At 62.2% G+C, this 15,986-nt stretch overlaps 1 protein-coding gene across 4 annotated transcripts in view; it reads left to right on the forward strand.

Moving 5' to 3' along the window:
* The window catches only part of NAV1 (neuron navigator 1), a 67,361-nt gene extending 55,311 nt beyond the window's left edge, over positions 1–12,050 (forward strand). For 2 of the 4 annotated variants that reach the window (XM_064173924.1, XM_064173920.1), the window contains exons 9-31: positions 71–523; positions 725–766; positions 943–1,094; positions 1,742–1,912; positions 2,437–2,489; positions 2,660–2,683; positions 2,774–2,851; positions 3,043–3,126; positions 3,281–3,392; positions 4,031–4,152; positions 5,930–6,126; positions 6,234–6,396; positions 6,494–6,668; positions 6,874–6,971; positions 7,094–7,189; positions 7,337–7,496; positions 7,591–7,826; positions 7,905–8,059; positions 8,175–8,246; positions 8,512–8,708; positions 9,206–9,324; positions 9,542–9,739; positions 11,422–12,050. In XM_064173924.1, the coding sequence (XP_064029994.1) occupies positions 71–523; positions 725–766; positions 943–1,094; positions 1,742–1,912; positions 2,437–2,489; positions 2,660–2,683; positions 2,774–2,851; positions 3,043–3,126; positions 3,281–3,392; positions 4,031–4,152; positions 5,930–6,126; positions 6,234–6,396; positions 6,494–6,668; positions 6,874–6,971; positions 7,094–7,189; positions 7,337–7,496; positions 7,591–7,826; positions 7,905–8,059; positions 8,175–8,246; positions 8,512–8,708; positions 9,206–9,324; positions 9,542–9,739; positions 11,422–11,517 (3,253 nt within the window). In that variant the 3' untranslated portion in view covers positions 11,518–12,050. The remainder of the gene's footprint in view (positions 1–70; positions 524–724; positions 767–942; positions 1,095–1,741; positions 1,913–2,436; positions 2,490–2,659; positions 2,684–2,773; positions 2,852–3,042; positions 3,127–3,280; positions 3,393–4,030; positions 4,153–5,929; positions 6,127–6,233; positions 6,397–6,493; positions 6,669–6,873; positions 6,972–7,093; positions 7,190–7,336; positions 7,497–7,590; positions 7,827–7,904; positions 8,060–8,174; positions 8,247–8,511; positions 8,709–9,205; positions 9,325–9,541; positions 9,740–11,421) is intronic. The other 2 variants (XM_064173922.1, XM_064173923.1) reach the window with 1 other exon arrangement.
* The last annotated feature ends 3,936 nt before the right edge of the window (positions 12,051–15,986 follow it).

The following is a 15,986-nucleotide window of genomic DNA, read 5'->3' on the forward strand; positions in this document are numbered from 1 at the left end:
TGTGCCTGGTGCTCAGCCATGCCCAGCACCCAAGTCTCACCTCCTTCCTTACCCATGTTCCCCTTTCCAGAGCGGCTGCCAAGACCTATGTGAAGCCTCCCTCCTTAGCCAACTTGGACAAGGTCAACTCCAACAGCCTGGACTTGCCCTCCTCCAGCGAGCTGCACACCCCACACACTGCCAAGCTCCAGGACCTGCACCCAACAGGCGGGCACCTTGCACCCTGCTTCAGCCCCAGCCCTGCCCCCATCCTCAACATCAACTCGGCCAGCTTCTCCCAGGGCCTGGAGCTCATGGGTGGCTTCAGTGTCCCCAAAGAGGGCAGGATGTACCCCAAGCTCTCCGGCCTACACCGCAGCATGGAGTCCCTGCAGATGCCCATGAGCCTGCCCAGTGCCTTTTCAGGGGGCAGCACCACCACCCCCACCCCTGCTGCTGCACCCTCCACCAGCACAGAGGAGGAAGAGGAGGAGGCAGGGGAGCTGGGCTGGAGCGGGAGCCCCCGGCTCTCGCATCTGGACAGGTATGGCTGGAGGGAGGGCATGGAGCTGCCAGGGCACCTCTGCGGGCTTGGATCCTTCCCTGCTATTTTGCCATGACCTTTGCCTGCTTTAGATACTTCCTGCTCCATTCCTGGGGGAAAGCTTCCTGCTCCTGCAGCTCGACCCCCTGGGACCTTCCCTTGTCTGTGCAGGGATGTCACTGATCTTTCCTTCCCTTCCAGTGCCAACCGCGACAGGAACACGTTGCCCAAGAAAGGGTTGAGGTAAAAGAGCCCAAATCACTTTTGGATGGTGCTGGGGAGGGCCAGTGGGGACCTGGAGCTTTCCACAAGGGTCTGGTGATGCCAGCCGTGCCAGAGAGGCTGGGCTGCAGTGCAGCGGGCAGGAGCCAGGATGGTGCTGGTCCCCTCACCATGCCTGTCTCTGCTCCGCTCCCTAGGTACCAGCTCCACTCCCAGGAGGAGGCCAAGGAGCGGCGCCATTCGCACGCCATGGGCAGTGGGCTCCCCGAGTCGGACGACCAGACGGAGCTGCCCTCGCCCCCTGCCCTCCCCATGGCGCTGGTTGGGAAGGGTCCTCTCACCAGCATCGGTCAGTGCCCTCCACTGCCAGCACCCTCCTGCTTCAGCAAGTCCTGTCCCCACTCCCCATCCCCCTGTGCTCCCTGTGCGCCTCTCTGCTGCAGCCCTGTGTATGCCACCCAGCAGCTGATGCTTTTGGTCCCACCAAGGAGCTGGGTTCTGCCCAGGGGCCAGGGATGTCCACCACCTCTGCTTCAGGGCATCTCATCCACCCTGGGGGCTCTGCCTACAGCTCCAGAGTGTTCAGCAGGTCAAGCCCTGCCCTGCTCTTGCCAGGACCTGTGTGCTCCTGGACAGTTTGGGGGATCCAGGCAGATGTTTTGGGGGCTGCTGGTGGCAGGGAGAAGGGACAGCAGGTGATGAGATGTTCCCTTCCTGCACCCAAAGGTGACAGCCTCTGGCACGGTGGTGCCCACTTTGCTCATGGTGATGGATTTTTCTCTCAGCCCTGTGGCTGCCTTGGTGCTGGTGTCCAGGTCTCCCCGGTGTAAATCTGCATTCTAGCTTTCCCCCAGCCCCTCCCTGCTTTAGGACCATGATCCCTGCATCCTCTCCTCATCCCAGCTCTTGTGGATAGCTCCCAGTCCTGCTTTCCCATCCCGATGCCAGATTCCCAGCGTGGTTCTGACCCTGCCTCTCCCTGCCTTCTCCTTGTAGTGAGCCCCACTGCCAGCACAGCCCCGCGGATCACCCGCTCCAACAGCATCCCCACCCACGACTCCACCTTCGAGCTGTACAGCACCTCCCAGATGGGCAGCACCCTCTCCCTGGCCGACAAGTCCAAGGGCATGATCCGCTCGGGCTCCTTCCGGGACCCTGTGGATGATGGTGAGAGTGCTGTGGCCCTGCCCAGCTGGAGGGGGCTCCTGGGGGGCAGCAGGGCTGCCCGCATGCCCTTCCTCCTGGTGCTGTTGCATGGGTTGGTGCATCCTGTCCTCGGCATCGGAGCAGGGGACAGCAGCGCCAAGGGGCCTGGTGGACTCCTGTGCTGGCATCTCCCCTGGGCACAGCCCATCCTGTGTGGGTGCCTGATGTCCCTGGCTTGACACCGGGGATGCAGGGACCCGGCAGGGAGGGTGGCAGAGCCCCCAGGCTCAGCCAGAGAGGAGGGTGCAGCTGGAGTGTGCTCCCTGCACCCTGCTGCATGTCGTGTGCCCGGGGGGGTCACCAGCCCTGTGCTGAGAAATGGGCAGTGCTGAGCAGATGCCACCCCACCCTCTGCCTTCCCTGGCCCTCCCCTCCCCGAGCCCTCCTCTGCTGGGACCTCCGCTCCCTGCCGTGCCCTACACCTGCAGCCCCTGGGGCTGGCGCTGGCCGGGGGCCCCCTGACGCGGGGTTTGGTTCTGTTGCAGTTCACGGATCGGTTCTGTCCCTGGCCTCCAGCGCCTCCTCCACCTACTCCTCCGTAAGAGCCGCTCCGGGCTGCGCCGCTTGCTGCACGGCTGGGGGGGCCGGGTGGGGTCGGGGAGGGGGCTCTGTGCATGCCTCTGCCTCACGCCGAGCCTGTCCGTGCCTCGCTGCTCTCCTGACTGCCTGCCTCTGTCTGTCTGTCTCTCTCTGCTCTCGTGCCGCCAGGCTGAGGAGAAGATGCAGTCTGAGGTGAGCCTGTGCCCTCTGCTTGTCGCCCACCCCTGCGCTGGCAGTGGGGTGAGCTCCTGGCCCCTCACTGCCTCTGCCCTCTCCCCACAGCAAATCCGCAAGCTACGCCGCGAGCTGGAGTCCTCGCAGGAGAAGGTGGCCACGCTGACCTCGCAGCTCTCTGCCAACGTGAGTGCCCACACGAGCAGTGCCCACCGCAGGACAGGCTGCCCTGCAGCCCTGTGCTCCGGTCCGGCGCCAGCCTGCACCCACGAGAGCCTCCACTTGCCCTCTCGGGCCCCTGGCGCCGCACGCCTGGCAGTGGGCGCTCGCCCAGCGGTGGCTGCTCAGCCCTCAGCCCTTTCTCCACCTTCTCCCAGGCCAACCTGGTGGCAGCTTTCGAGCAGAGCCTGGTGAGCATGACGTCCCGCCTGCGGCACCTGGCCGAGACCGCCGAGGAGAAGGTGGGTGCAGAGCGGGCACCGCGGGGCACTGCTGGTGCAGCTGAGGGGTGCCGGACTCGGGTGAATCTGCTGTGGCACTGCCTACCCCGAGGGTGCTCTCAGGGTGAGTCCTTTGCTCTGGGGATGTGCTCCACGGCTCCTGTCTGCTCCCCAGGACACAGAGCTGCTGGACCTGCGAGAGACCATTGACTTCCTGAAGAAGAAGAACTCTGAGGCCCAAGCTGTGATCCAGGGTGCCCTGAATGGCACTGAAGTCACCCCCAAAGGTAAGGCATGGCACTGCAGCCCCCCCTCACAGGGGTGCAGCCATTTCTGACCTATGTGCCCAAACTCAACCGAGCTGCTTCTGCCTGGGGCTGGCAGAGGGCCCCAGGGCACACCTTGCCAGTGTGAGGTGTTCACATGTGGGGCAGAGTCCCCTCTGCAGCAGCTTGTCCCCACGTGAGACCCCTGAGGTGCTGGGCAGCCAGAGTTGCCATTGCAGGAGGTCTCAGTGCTGGTGTGGGGGGAACAGGATGGTTGTCCTCCCTGGGACACCTCCCCACCTGGCCCTTTGCTGGCAGGCCAGTTTGGCTGCTGGTCTTGGCTTTGTTCCCATTAATGCTGTTTTGGGCCCTGAAACCCCAAGGAAATGGGAGTGCAAAGTGCTGGCAGGGAGGTGACCTAGGATAGGAGCAAACGAGGCACAGGGGAGCGCTGCACTGGGCACCTCCCTGCCCTTCAGATCCCTCTCCCAGTGGCAGTGTCTGCCTGGTGCCACCCCCACCTCGTCTGACAAGGTGGCTCTGAGAGACAGAAGGTGTTTGGGTGGGAGAAGGGTAGGGGTGCATGGAGGAGAGGGGAGGTGGCTCTGGCACTGGTGTGGGTGCAGGCTGCTGACACCTCCTCTCCTGCTTCTGCCCAGAGCTGCGCATCAAGCGGCAGAACTCCTCTGACAGCATCTCCAGCCTCAACAGCGTCACCAGCCACTCCAGCGTCGGCAGCAGCAAGGACGCCGACGCCAAGAAGAAGAAGAAGAAGAGCTGGGTGGGTTGGGCAGGCTGCTGGCAGGAAGACTGGGGCTTGGGGAGCTGCTGGCAGGGTCTGGCTGGGGTCTACCTGTTGAGGCAGCGCTCTTGGTCTCCCTTGGCATCGTGGTATTGGTCCCCCCCGTCCCCCGGGGGCAGCACTGGTGAGGAAGGTGTAGCCACCATGGATTTGTCTTGACATGTTGGCCAGGACTTCTGCAGCCCTTCTTGGGGTTCTTCAGCCCTGGCCTTGCACGTGTTCTCCTTTGTTTTTTCCCTTGTGTCTCCCTTCTGCCCATGCTGCCTCTGGCAGTGCCAGGGCCTGGACACCTTGGCCAGGTGGCTCCTTCCCTGCACTAAGCAGCTCCGAGCTGGATGTGTGATTAAGTCTTGCTTTGTTTTGTTTCTCTCCCCCTATGCTGACCTCAACCCTTTTTTTCCAGGTGTATGAGGTAAGTCCCACATTGTCCCCTCCACCATGCTGTGCCCGGCCAGGGCCCTTGCTCCATCCTGCAGGACATGTAACACTTCCCATCTCATCCATCCCACCAGCACCAACCCCCAGCATGGACCATCCTGGGGCCCAGCTGGGCTGTGCACACCTTGGCTGCTTCCTTTGATGATGAGGCCAAAATATGCACCCACGTGGAGGGACTGAACTCTCTTGGGTGGCCTCAAGGTGGTGGGAAGGGATTAGATAAGGACCTGTCCCATGGATGGGACAATCCTCTTCTTGAAGGCACTCTCCTGACTCCCTGTAGCTGGATCTTCTGGGGCAGGGACCTGCCTGCTGCCCTACCTGTGGCACGGGTGTGGTGCTGCCCATCTCAGCATCACCAGGACTGGCTTGATTGTGACCTCAAGTGACTGTCCCTGTCAGACCCACATGGGTCCCACTGCTGCTCTTGCTCTCCCACCATCAGCAGAGCCTCACACCCACCTGGATTTTCATACTGAAATGCAACACTTTTCCCTCTGGGGACACACCAGACCAACCTGCCTGGGGACGTTGGACGGTGTCTTGCCTATGCTCCATTCCCTCTTCCTCCCACCTCCCCTTGCAGCAGGTCCTCGCCCACAAAGGGACATGCTGTGAGCTCAGGGTGCCCATCCAGCTGCTCTCTGCAGGCTGCTGGGGTGTCAGTGGGACCCAGGCCTGGTTTGGCCCCTGTGCAGTGTCCATCCACCCTCACTGGCCTTGGCTCACCCACCCGCTGCTGTGTGTGTGCTGTCTGCATGCTGCATGCCCGGCCGGGACCCTCTGAGCCCTCAGGAGGACCCCACAGGACAGAGTGAGCTGTGGGGCTGAAATCAGCCCCACGCAGCAGGACCCCAGCTCTGTGGTGGCTGGAAGGGGAGATGTGCCCATAAGCACCGCCTGCTGGGATGGCTGTGGTGGGGTGAATGTGGGCATGGAGCTGTCCCTTCCTGATGGACCAGGGTGCTGATGCAGTGCCTGAGCACCTTGATGTGGGGGCTGGGCAAGAGGAAGCCTGACCAGGACATGAGTGCCACTCTGTGGGGCTATCTGGTATCATCCAGTCTGGGGGTGGAGTGTCCCACAAAGAGCTGGACACCCCCATCCACCAGCTGTGCCAGCAGGGTGGGAACAGCCCAGGGTGTGCCCTGGGCAGTGTGGGGCACAGTGCTGCCTTGGTGCTGGATGTGGTATTACTGGTCCCAGTCCAGGCTGTGGGGGCTGGGCAGCTGGGGGCTGGGGACCAGCACCAGGCCAGGTCTCTGCTTGCAAGGCTGCACTGTCAGGATGTCCCTAAGGAGGTTTCTGTCTCCTGCAGCTACGCAGCTCCTTCAACAAGGCCTTCAGCATCAAGAAGGGACCCAAATCGGCCTCGTCCTACTCTGACATCGAGGAGATCGCCACGCCGGACTCGTCGGCCCCCTCCTCCCCCAAGCTGCAGCACGGCTCCACGGAGACTGCCTCGCCCTCCATCAAATCCTCCACCTCCTCCTCCGTGGGCATTGACACCACTGAGTACGTGGTGCCAGGGCAGGTGGCATGGGGTGGGGAGGCCTGGCCACGTCGCGGGTGCAGGTTCCCACACTGGACCTGTGCCAGACTCCATCTCTCCCTCGGCCCAGGCTTTTCCAGGCTCACAGTGAGGGCGAGCCGGAGAAGAAGGAGGTGTCGGAGCTGCGGTCAGAGCTGTGGGAGAAGGAGATGAAGCTGACAGACATCCGCCTGGAGGCCCTCAACTCTGCCCACCAGCTGGAGCAGCTGCGGGAGACCATGCACAACATGCAGGTGAGGACAGCTGGCAGTGCCCAGCTGGCTGTGAGGATGTGGATGTCCACAGTTCCCGTGGGCTCCTCACCCTGTGCTGTCTCTGCTTCTCCACCAGCTGGAGGTGGATCTCTTGAAGGCTGAGAACGACCGACTGAAAGTGGCTCCAGGGCCCTCGGCGGTGCCAGGCTCTGTTCCTGGCCACATCACGAGCACGTCAGCCTCCTCTTCACCGCGGCGCTCCCTGGGCCTCAGCCTTGGCCATGCCTTCAGCCCCAGCCTGGGGGACGCAGGTGAGGCTGCTGCAGCTGCTGGTGATGGGGAAGGTGCAGTGGCAATGTGCTGCTGCTCTCCTGAAGGCGGCTGTGCATGGGGACCTGTTGTGCCACCAGTGCCACAGTCAGCCACAGCAGGGCTCAGGCTGGGCAGGGTCAGGCCCGGTGCCTCTGCTCTCCCTGCAGCACAGCCTCACTGACAGCCTCCCTGCTCTGTCCCTAGATGTGTCCCCCATGGACGCTGTCAGCGCTGGCGCCCAGAAGGAGGAGCTGACGCTGCGGATCGTGGTGCGTATGCCCCCGCAGCACATCATCAAGGGGGTAAGTGCGGGCTGCACGGGCACCCTGACCTGTCCCAGCGCCACTGCCCTGGACAAGGGTCACTGCCTCTCCAGGGCCGGATGCAGTGCTCCAGCTCTACGCACCTCTGCCTTGGCTCCTAGGACCTCAAGCAGCAGGAGTTCTTCTTGGGCTGGACCAAGGTGAGCGGGAAAGTGGACTGGAAGGTGTTGGACGAGGCTGTCTGCCAGGTCTTCAAGGTAGGATCATGAGGACCTGTCTTTTGAGACCCATTCCTGTAGCATTGCTCTGCCGAGCCTGATGCTCCCTGGGTCAGGCGCTACTGAGCACCACTTGCTCCCTGCCAGCTCTCGGTACCACTGACAGCCCTGTCCTTGTCCCTGCAGGATTACATCACTAAGATGGATCCTGCTTCCACACTGGGACTCAGCACTGAGTCTGTCTATGGCTACAGCATCAGCCACATCAAACGAGTGCTGGACACGGAGCCTCCGGAGCTGCCGCTGTGCCGCCGGGGCCTGACCAGCATCGTTGTGACACTCAAAGGTCAGCGCTGGTGGCTCTGTCCCTGTCCCCTATTGCCTCTGCCTCACGGCGTCAGGGGCTGTGAGCAGGGCTCTGAGCCCTCTCCTGCCTGCAGGCTTGAAGGAGAAGTGTGTGGACAGCCTGGTGTTCGAAACGCTCATCCCCAAGCCCATGATGCAGCACTACATCAGCCTGCTGCTGAAGCATCGCCGCCTCATCCTCTCGGGCCCCAGCGGCACCGGCAAGACCTACCTGACCAACCGCCTGGCGGAGTACCTGGTGGAGCGCTCGGGACGGGACGTCACCGAGGGCATCGTCAGCACCTTCAACATGCACCAACAGTCCTGCAAGGTGAGGCGTCCCCTGGTGCTGCCTGGCACTGGTGCTGCGATCCCTGTTCCCACGAGTGACACCTGGCCCTTGCCCTAGGACCTGCAGCTGTACCTCTCCAACCTGGCCAACCAGATCGACCGGGAGACGGGCACGGCCGACGTGCCGCTGGTGATCCTGCTGGATGACCTCAGCGAGGCAGGCTCCATCAGCGAGCTCGTCAACGGTGCCCTCACCTGCAAGTACCACAAATGGTGAGAGCCTCCTGCAGCCCCCCTGCCCCAGGCACTTGCATGCTTCCTGCTGCTCTGAGGTGAGACTGCCCCTGTGTGCTGTTCCTCATGGAGCCCTTCTGTCCCTGTCCCTCAGCCCCTACATCATTGGAACCACCAATCAGCCTGTGAAGATGACTCCAAACCATGGCCTCCATCTCAGCTTCAGGTGGGAACTGTACCTCCCATGGGGACCTTCCCCATGAGGTCGTGGGGGGCAAAGGCCATCACTCCTGTCTCTGGGTGGTCCAGGGGACACAGCCTGTGGTCAGGGACCTTGAGGAGGACTGAGCCTCAGGCCTGTTGCTGCTGTTCTAGGAGGACCCAACCTTGGAACATACAGTGTGGGGTTGCTAGGAGGTCCCCCAGAGGGTACTGGGGAGCACAGCAGCTGGTGTGGAGACCCAGCTCTGACGTCCTGAGTCTCTCCCCAGGATGTTGACCTTCTCCAACAACGTGGAGCCAGCCAATGGCTTCCTGGTGCGCTACCTGCGGCGGAAGCTGCTGGAGTCGGACACAGACGTCAATGCCAACAAGGAGGAGCTGCTGCGTGTGCTGGACTGGGTGCCCAAGCTCTGGTACCACTTGCACACCTTCCTGGAGAAACACAGCACCTCTGACTTCCTCATCGGTACGCCCTTGCCCCGCTCCTTCCTCCTCTTCCTCACACTGCTGGCAGCTCCCAGGGGCTGGGACAAAACCCTTCTGGAGGAGCTTGGGGAGCAGAGATGCTGCCCTGTGTCCCCCAGTGCCACACGGCCAGAAGCCAGTGGCTGATGCTCTTCCCTGGGTGGCATTTGTTCCCGTGCCTCGTGGGAGCTGTCACTGTGGTGTCAGCTGAGGTTGGCCATCTGACTGCCACCCTTCCTGCTTGGGCACAGAGGAGCTGTGTTCCCAAGTAGGTGTCCCTTTGCCTCACCATGCTTTAGGGGTAGGTCGAACTTGTCAGCCCCATTGCTTGCCCAGGAGCTTGCTTTCTGCCCACGGGTGTCTGGCAGATGCTGCCTGGGCTCTGCTCCCAGGAGATGGTGGAGAGCAGGGCAGTCTGTCCTGGTGCTGTGCTGCCATGGTGCTGGTGGCTGCAGCAGGGGACCCCAGCTCCCATTTTCCCTCTTCGCTCCCCCGCAGGTCCCTGCTTCTTCCTGTCCTGTCCCATTGGCATCGAGGACTTCCGGACCTGGTTCATCGACCTGTGGAACAACTCCATCATCCCTTACCTGCAGGAGGGGGCAAAAGATGGCCTCAAGGTACAAAGAGCTGCCTGGCACGTGGGGACACAAGCAGCCTGATGGGGTCAGGACAGGGGAGGTGCTGGTTCGTTGGGCACGGGTGGCACCTCTGTCAGTCCTTGCCCTGTCCTGTGGCTGCAGTGGGGCACAGCACTGTCCTGAGGGGCTTGGGGTGCCACATCACTGCCTCTGGCATGCACTGAAGAGGTAGCTGCTGCTTGCTCCCTGCCTGCAGGTCCATGGGCAGAAGGCAGCCTGGGAGGACCCTGTGGAGTGGGTGCGGGACACCCTGCCCTGGCCATCAGCACAGCAGGACCAGTCCAAGCTGTACCACCTGCCGCCACCCACCATCGGACCCCACAGCACCGTTTCCCCCCCTGAGGAGCACAGTGTCAAAGACACCACCCCCAGCTCCCTGGACGCAGACCCTCTGGTATGGCCCTGCTGGGCTGGGTGGCGCCTGAGGGGGAGGGGCAGGGTGGAGCTTTGCTTTCCCAGTCATTTTTCAGGGTAGAAAGTGATTATGGGATGTAGAAACACTCCTGTGAGGAGATCTGGATAAGGTCTAGCCAGGCTGGAGAGCTTTGCAAAAGAGACCTCATGAAGCTCAGTAAGGATAAGGGCAGAGTCCTGCACCTGGGGGGTGCAGGCACCAGGCACCAGTGCAGCGCAGGGACTGTCCTGCTGGAGAGCAGCCCCATGGAGGAAGACCTTGGAGTGCTGGTGGGCAGCAAGTGCTGCATGGGCCAGCAACGTGCCCTTGTGGCCAGCAGGGCCAAGGGCATCCTAGTGTGCATTCAGGTCGCTGTGGCCAGCAGGGCTAGGGTGGTTCTTCTTTCCCTCTGCTCTGCCCTGGTGAGACCACACCTGGAGTACTGTATCCAGTTCTGGGCTCCCCAGTTCAAGAGAGGCAGGGACCTGCTGGAGGGTCCAAGTGGAGGCTACGAGGATGATGAAGGGACTGGAACATATCTGCTATGAAGAAAGGCTGAGAGCCCTGGGGCTGTGTAGTCTGGAGAAGACTAAGAGGGCATCTGATCAATGTCTATCCCTATCTGAGGGGTGGGGGTCAGGATGGAGGTGCCAGGCTCTGTTTGGTGGTGCCCAGAAATAGGACAAGGAACATCAGGTGCAAGCTGGAACACAGGAGGGAACACTTCTGTATGTGAGTGCTGGAGCCCTGGCACAGGCTGCCCAGAGAGGCTGTGGGGTCTCCTCTGGAGACTTTCAAGACCTGCCCTGGATGATCCTACTCTGGCAGGGGACTTGGATTGGATGATCTCCAGAGGTCCCTTCCAACCCCTAGCACTCTGTGTTTCTGTGGTGTGCCAGCAGCATGGCACTCCACAGAACATCGTGTCCACGCCCAGAACCACACCCCAGTGGGGCTTGCACACGGGAGGTGCCATCTGCCCTCCGGTGTGTCACCTGGAGAGGCTGCTGGCAGACAGCAGGCTGCCATAGGTGACACCAGGTGGTGCTCCCGGGCCTGTCCCCCCAGGCTGTGTTGCCATGCCCAGCCGTGCCATGGAGCATCTCTGGCCAGCAGAGGCTGAGAAGCCTGTGGCACTTCAGCCCGGAGGAGAGGAGGCTGAGGGCACCTTCTCAGTGCATAGACACAGCTACAGGGTGGAGGTCGTGAGGATGAGGCTGGGCTCTTCTCAGTGGTGCCCAGTGACAGGACAAGGGGCAGTGAGTACAAACTGGAGCCCAGGAGGTTTCACTGGCACTTGAGAAGCTTCTTTGGTGTGAGGGTGCTGGAGCCCTGGGGCAGGCTGCCCAGACAGCTTCTGGGATTTATTTCTTTCTCTGGAGACTTTCAAGCCCTACCTGGACATGTTCCCATGCAAGCTGATCCAGGCATGCCTGGCATGGAGAGTTGGGCTAAATGACCTCCAGAGGCCCTTCCAACCCACACCGTTCTGTGGTCCTGTGCCCCAGGCCAGGTCCTGGCGGCAGGGGAATTGTGCAGCATCTCTGGGCTTTGCTTTGCCCTCCGGGGAGCTCTTTGCAGTGCCTGGTTTGTACAGGAGGACCTGGTGGCCTTGGCTTCCCTAGGGCCTCCACGACCCTCTAGTGCCCCTCGGGCTTGCTGCCACTCTCCTCTCCCTGCAGATGGCCATGCTGCTGAAGCTCCAGGAAGCTGCCAACTACATCGAGTCTCCAGACCGCGAGACCATGGTGGATCCTGACCTGCAGTCGACTCTGTGAGGCTCGGACATGCCGGCCCGGGGGAGGGGGGCAGCTGCCAGCCACGCTCCCGCCGGGCTGCTGCCCTCCTCCTTGGGCACCCTGGAGCAGGGCTGGCGAGCAGAGAGGGGCAGGGCTCTGGCGGAGCGTGGGGAGCTCGGCTCACAGCGGGGAGACTGCGAGGTGCCTTCTCCCCTCCCCGCCCCGGGGGCAGGAGAATCCTGGTGCCCCTTCTTGGTTTTTTCTGTCTCTTACTGCCACCCTCGGGCTCTGGCGCCAGGGTCCTGATGTGGCTCAGCCGCCCCCCGCACACTGCAGGAAGGCTCCTGCGTGGGGCAGGGACCCCGCAGGAGCCACCTGGGCCAGAGCTGGGGAGCAGGGGGAGCATGTGGCTGCAGCAGGAGCAGGAGGGCGTGAGGGTCTCCATCTCCCTCCCCCCAGCCAGGCACAGCCGAGGGAGGGGTGCTGTGGGACGTGCCCACCTCGTGCCAGCCCCCCCTGCCCGGCAGCCCTGCCACCAGGACAGCCCAATAAACCCTGCTTTGGTTCTTTTAGTTTGTTCACCCCCTCCCCTTTTCCCGTGGCCGAGTCCAGACTTCACTGGGGTCCCTTTTTTTGTTTTGGTTCTTCGCTCTCCTGGCTTGGAGCCCGTGGCCTGGTGCCCACCCTGTAAGCAGCTCCCCTTCCCTGGTGCAGCTGTTGGTTCCACCACTCAAACCACCTCTGTTATCAAACTGGTGCTCACTGGACAACCTCCAGTCCCTGAACCCACCTGCTGAGGCCTCGCAGCTTGGCTGAGATGGGACTTGGCAGCTGGTGGCAGTGGGATGCTCCTTGGAGCAGCTCCGTGCCTGGTGGCTCCCTGCTCCCCAAAAGCACAAGGCAGAGTCTGGCCCTGGGGCTGGGGTCTCCCACCAGCTCAGGGTGCCACAGGGCATCCCCTCTCCAATATAGCTGGCCCTGGGCAAGGGGAAGGTGCTGCTGTCCTAGCCCTGGGCAGCCACATGCCTGCCCCACACTTTAGTGCTGGAGGGCACAAGCTGCCCCATGTCCCCTGGGTGCTGCCAGGCCTGAGGGTGCAGGTTCCTGAGCCAGGCTTTGGGGTTGTCCCCATGCCACTGACTCCCCAAGGTTCTGTGCCCTGCAGCCTGACAGGGTCTCACTGTGATCCTTGTTGGTGCTCTGGGGACGCCCAGGGCTGCCATCTGTCCTCTTGTCCCTACCATGCACCTGTCACAGGTGAGGCTCCTGGCATGAAGGGGATCAACCCTGGTGCTGCCATGGTGCCTTAATTCCCAACGATGCTGGAAGGGGCACCTGGGGCTTGGGCTAGCACTGGCACAGCTTGTGCTGGCTGCAGTGTCCTCTGCCTGTCCCCAGAGCCAGCTTGGCTGGCATGGGGCAGGGGTGGCACTGGCCTGAGCATGACCAGTCTGGGGCTGCTGCCTTCAGCACCTCTTGCTTGCCTGTCCCCCGGCATGGCTGCAGGGTGCTGTGCCAGGCCAGCACCTCTCTCCCCGAGCCCAGCTGGGCTCTGCAGCCCTCCTGCTCATCTCTGCTGCCACCCAGCTCAGCTCCCACGCTCAGCTGGGGCCCTGAGGAGCCTTCTGGGGAGAGGTGACCCCAGGGCTGGGTCTGCCTGAGCCCTGCCAGTCTGGAGCCTGGGCAAGGCTCAGCCTCGCCTCCTGCGGCACAGCTGCTGTGGCCTTCAGGGACATCTCACAACTCTCCACCCTGGCATCTCTTCCAAGGCTTGGCCCTGCCGCCAGCGCCCTTGGAGGCAGCTGCCAGCTCTGCCCGTGGTGCTCTCGGCCGGGGCACCTCGCCTCGCCTTGCCGCCTGGCACGTGCCAGCCGCGGTGCCCATGGTGCTCACTTCGTCTGCCCCACAGCCTCCCGCCGTGCCCCCGCTGCCACCCGGGGCCGGCCAGCCCGGTGCCTAGCACAGGGCCGTGCCCGCCCAGGCTGGCGCTGGCACCAGGGCATTCCGCTCGCCCTCGCCCGTGCTGCCGCCGCCGGCCGAGGCCTCGCTGTAAATAGCTTTGTGTGGATCGCCCTGCGGGAGGTGGTGGTGCCCAGCCCCGCGCCCCTCTCCTTGTCCCCTTGGTGCTCTGTGGTAGCTGTGCTGTGCTCACTTCTGTTCTGATTGTACCAGGCACCGGCTTGGCAGCCGCTCGAGGCTGGCACCGGGACCGAGCTCTCCCCTCCAGCCCCTCTCGCCCTCCCCCAGGCCTCTGGAGCCCCAGGGCAGGAAAGGGCACTGTGCACCCTTGGGGGCTGCCTTGCGCCCAGCTGCTGCTGTGCCCAGGTGCCCGTGAGGAGTCTTGTGAGTGGAGAGGGCGCTCAGCCCGCAGGCAGCCTTGGCTGGGCCTCTCTTGCTTTCTGATGCCCCCAGGAGCCACCACAGTGTTCACCAAACTGCCACTTGGGGCCACCCTGCCAGGGGTCCCTCACCTCTTTGCCCCCCTCTTCCCCTGCCCCATGCCCTCAGCCAGGGCCGAGGGTGTGTGGCACACTGCAGTGTAGGCCAGGAGGAGTCCCACTGGGAATGGGAAGGGCCAGGGTGATGCCAGCAGGTGTGCCCTGGGCTGGGGCATGGTGAGGTGCTTCTGCTGGGCACACTGAACTAGAGGAGATGGACCCTGCTGGCTCCCTCCTGGCTTACACCCAGCACCCTGTGTCCCCAGGCGTGTTCTGGGGGGCCCTGGGGTCTGACTGCCACGCAGGGCTGCCAGTGTCTGTGGGCTGAGCCCCTCTGCCTGCAGGGGCCTGGGCCAAGGATTGCACTAACTCACTCCCCTGCTACCTCCAAGGGTGCCCATCACCCCTGAAGGTGCCTGCTGTCCCCAAGGGTAGCTGTCATCCCTAAGGGTGCCTGTCCCCCCCCCCGACAGGAGCCAGTCACTGCCAAGGGTGCCTGTCACCCTACAGGACCAGTCACCTCCAAAGGTGCCTGCCACCCCCGAGGGTACCCAGCCCACCCAAGGGTGTGTGTGATCCCCAAAGGAGCCTGGTGTTCCCCCAGTGGTGCCTGACACCTCCAAAGGTGCTGGTTGCCCCAGAAGGTGCCCATCACCCTGCTAAGGGTGCTCCTCACCCTCCCAGGGTTGCTGTCAGCTCCAAAGGTGCTGGTTGCCCCAAAAGATGCCCATTACCCTCTAAGGGGTGCTCCTCACCCTCTAAGGGATACCTGTCGCCTCCAAAGGTGCCTGTTGCCTGCAGGGGTGCCCATCATGCCCTAAGGGTGCCCCAGCTAGGTGCCCATATCCCCTGGGGGGTGGGGGGAATCTGCCGAGGGGCTGGAGCTGGGAGACGCCGGCGCCGGCCGTGCTGCCCGCGGGGGCTGCTGCCGCAGCAGCCGAACCCTTCCACTTTTAGCTTTTTTCTATTCAAACCCGGAGAGAAAACAAAAGCTCCCAAGCGACCTTTTTGTAAAGCCACTGAAGGGCGAGAGGGACAAGGTCCTGCTGTGGATGATCCGCGTCGTGAGCGGGGGTTGTGTTTTTAAGTGCATGGTGATTCCTGCGGGGGTTTTGTAGCACTTTTTAAATTCCTCTTGAAGATTTTGGGTCCGGATTTCTACTGCTCTCAGCCTCTCCTGTCTTTGCCTTCTTTTTCTTCTTTCTGTTCTCCTTCGGGGGTTCGGTTGGTTGGTTTTATTTTATGTTCTGTTTTTCTCCCCCTCCCCCTCCCCTCCTCCTCCTGTGCATCCTCCCCAAGTTTGTAAAACTCTCTCCCGTTTTTTCTACCTGATGTGGAGACCCAACCCCACCTTGTACATAGCTGCGGGAACAATCACAGGGAACAACAGCAAACAAAAACCCAACCCAACCCAACACCATCCTGGACTCTTTCCACCACCCTTTGGTTGTTCTTTTTAACTCCACCAGAAACTGGGAAAGAAGTACAAGAGGAAGCCAAGAAAACAAACCAAACCAAAAACAAACCACACAGAGAGAGAGAGAGGGAAAAAAAAAAAGGCTTTGAGGTTATTCCAGAAGACAGAAAAGAAATTCCAGCTCCTGCACCAAGCAAGTCAGCTCCTGCTGCCCACGCTGCCCGCGCCAACCGGCATGTCCCTTCCCGGTCGTCTGTCTAACACCATTGGATTCAATAAAGTTATCTCCTGTAGGCTCTGGCTGCTGCTCCTCTCTCCAGGGAAGCGAAGGTTGGCAGTGCCAGGATGAAGGATGATGGTTTGGAGCTGCTAGAAGGGAGAGTGAGAGTGGAGAGGAGGAAGAAATTGGTGAGAGTGAGGGTCGGGGAGAGACTGTGTGATGGTTTGGGTGTTCCCTGCCCCCCCCCCCCCCCCCCCCCCCCACTTTAGAAATCACCCAGACTAGACTCAGTCGGCTCTGGGAATATAAATGAAGCTATTTATTTACAGCTGGCACAATGTACAGGCAGCTATTTACAGTTATAGACAGACAAGGTAAAAGATAATACAGAAGCACAACTCCCCTCCCAGAAACCTGAGTCCCCAGGAGGGGC

Source organism: Pogoniulus pusillus, chromosome 39 (genome assembly GCF_015220805.1).
Source record: "Pogoniulus pusillus isolate bPogPus1 chromosome 39, bPogPus1.pri, whole genome shotgun sequence".
Classification (NCBI taxonomy): Eukaryota; Metazoa; Chordata; class Aves; order Piciformes; family Lybiidae; genus Pogoniulus; species Pogoniulus pusillus.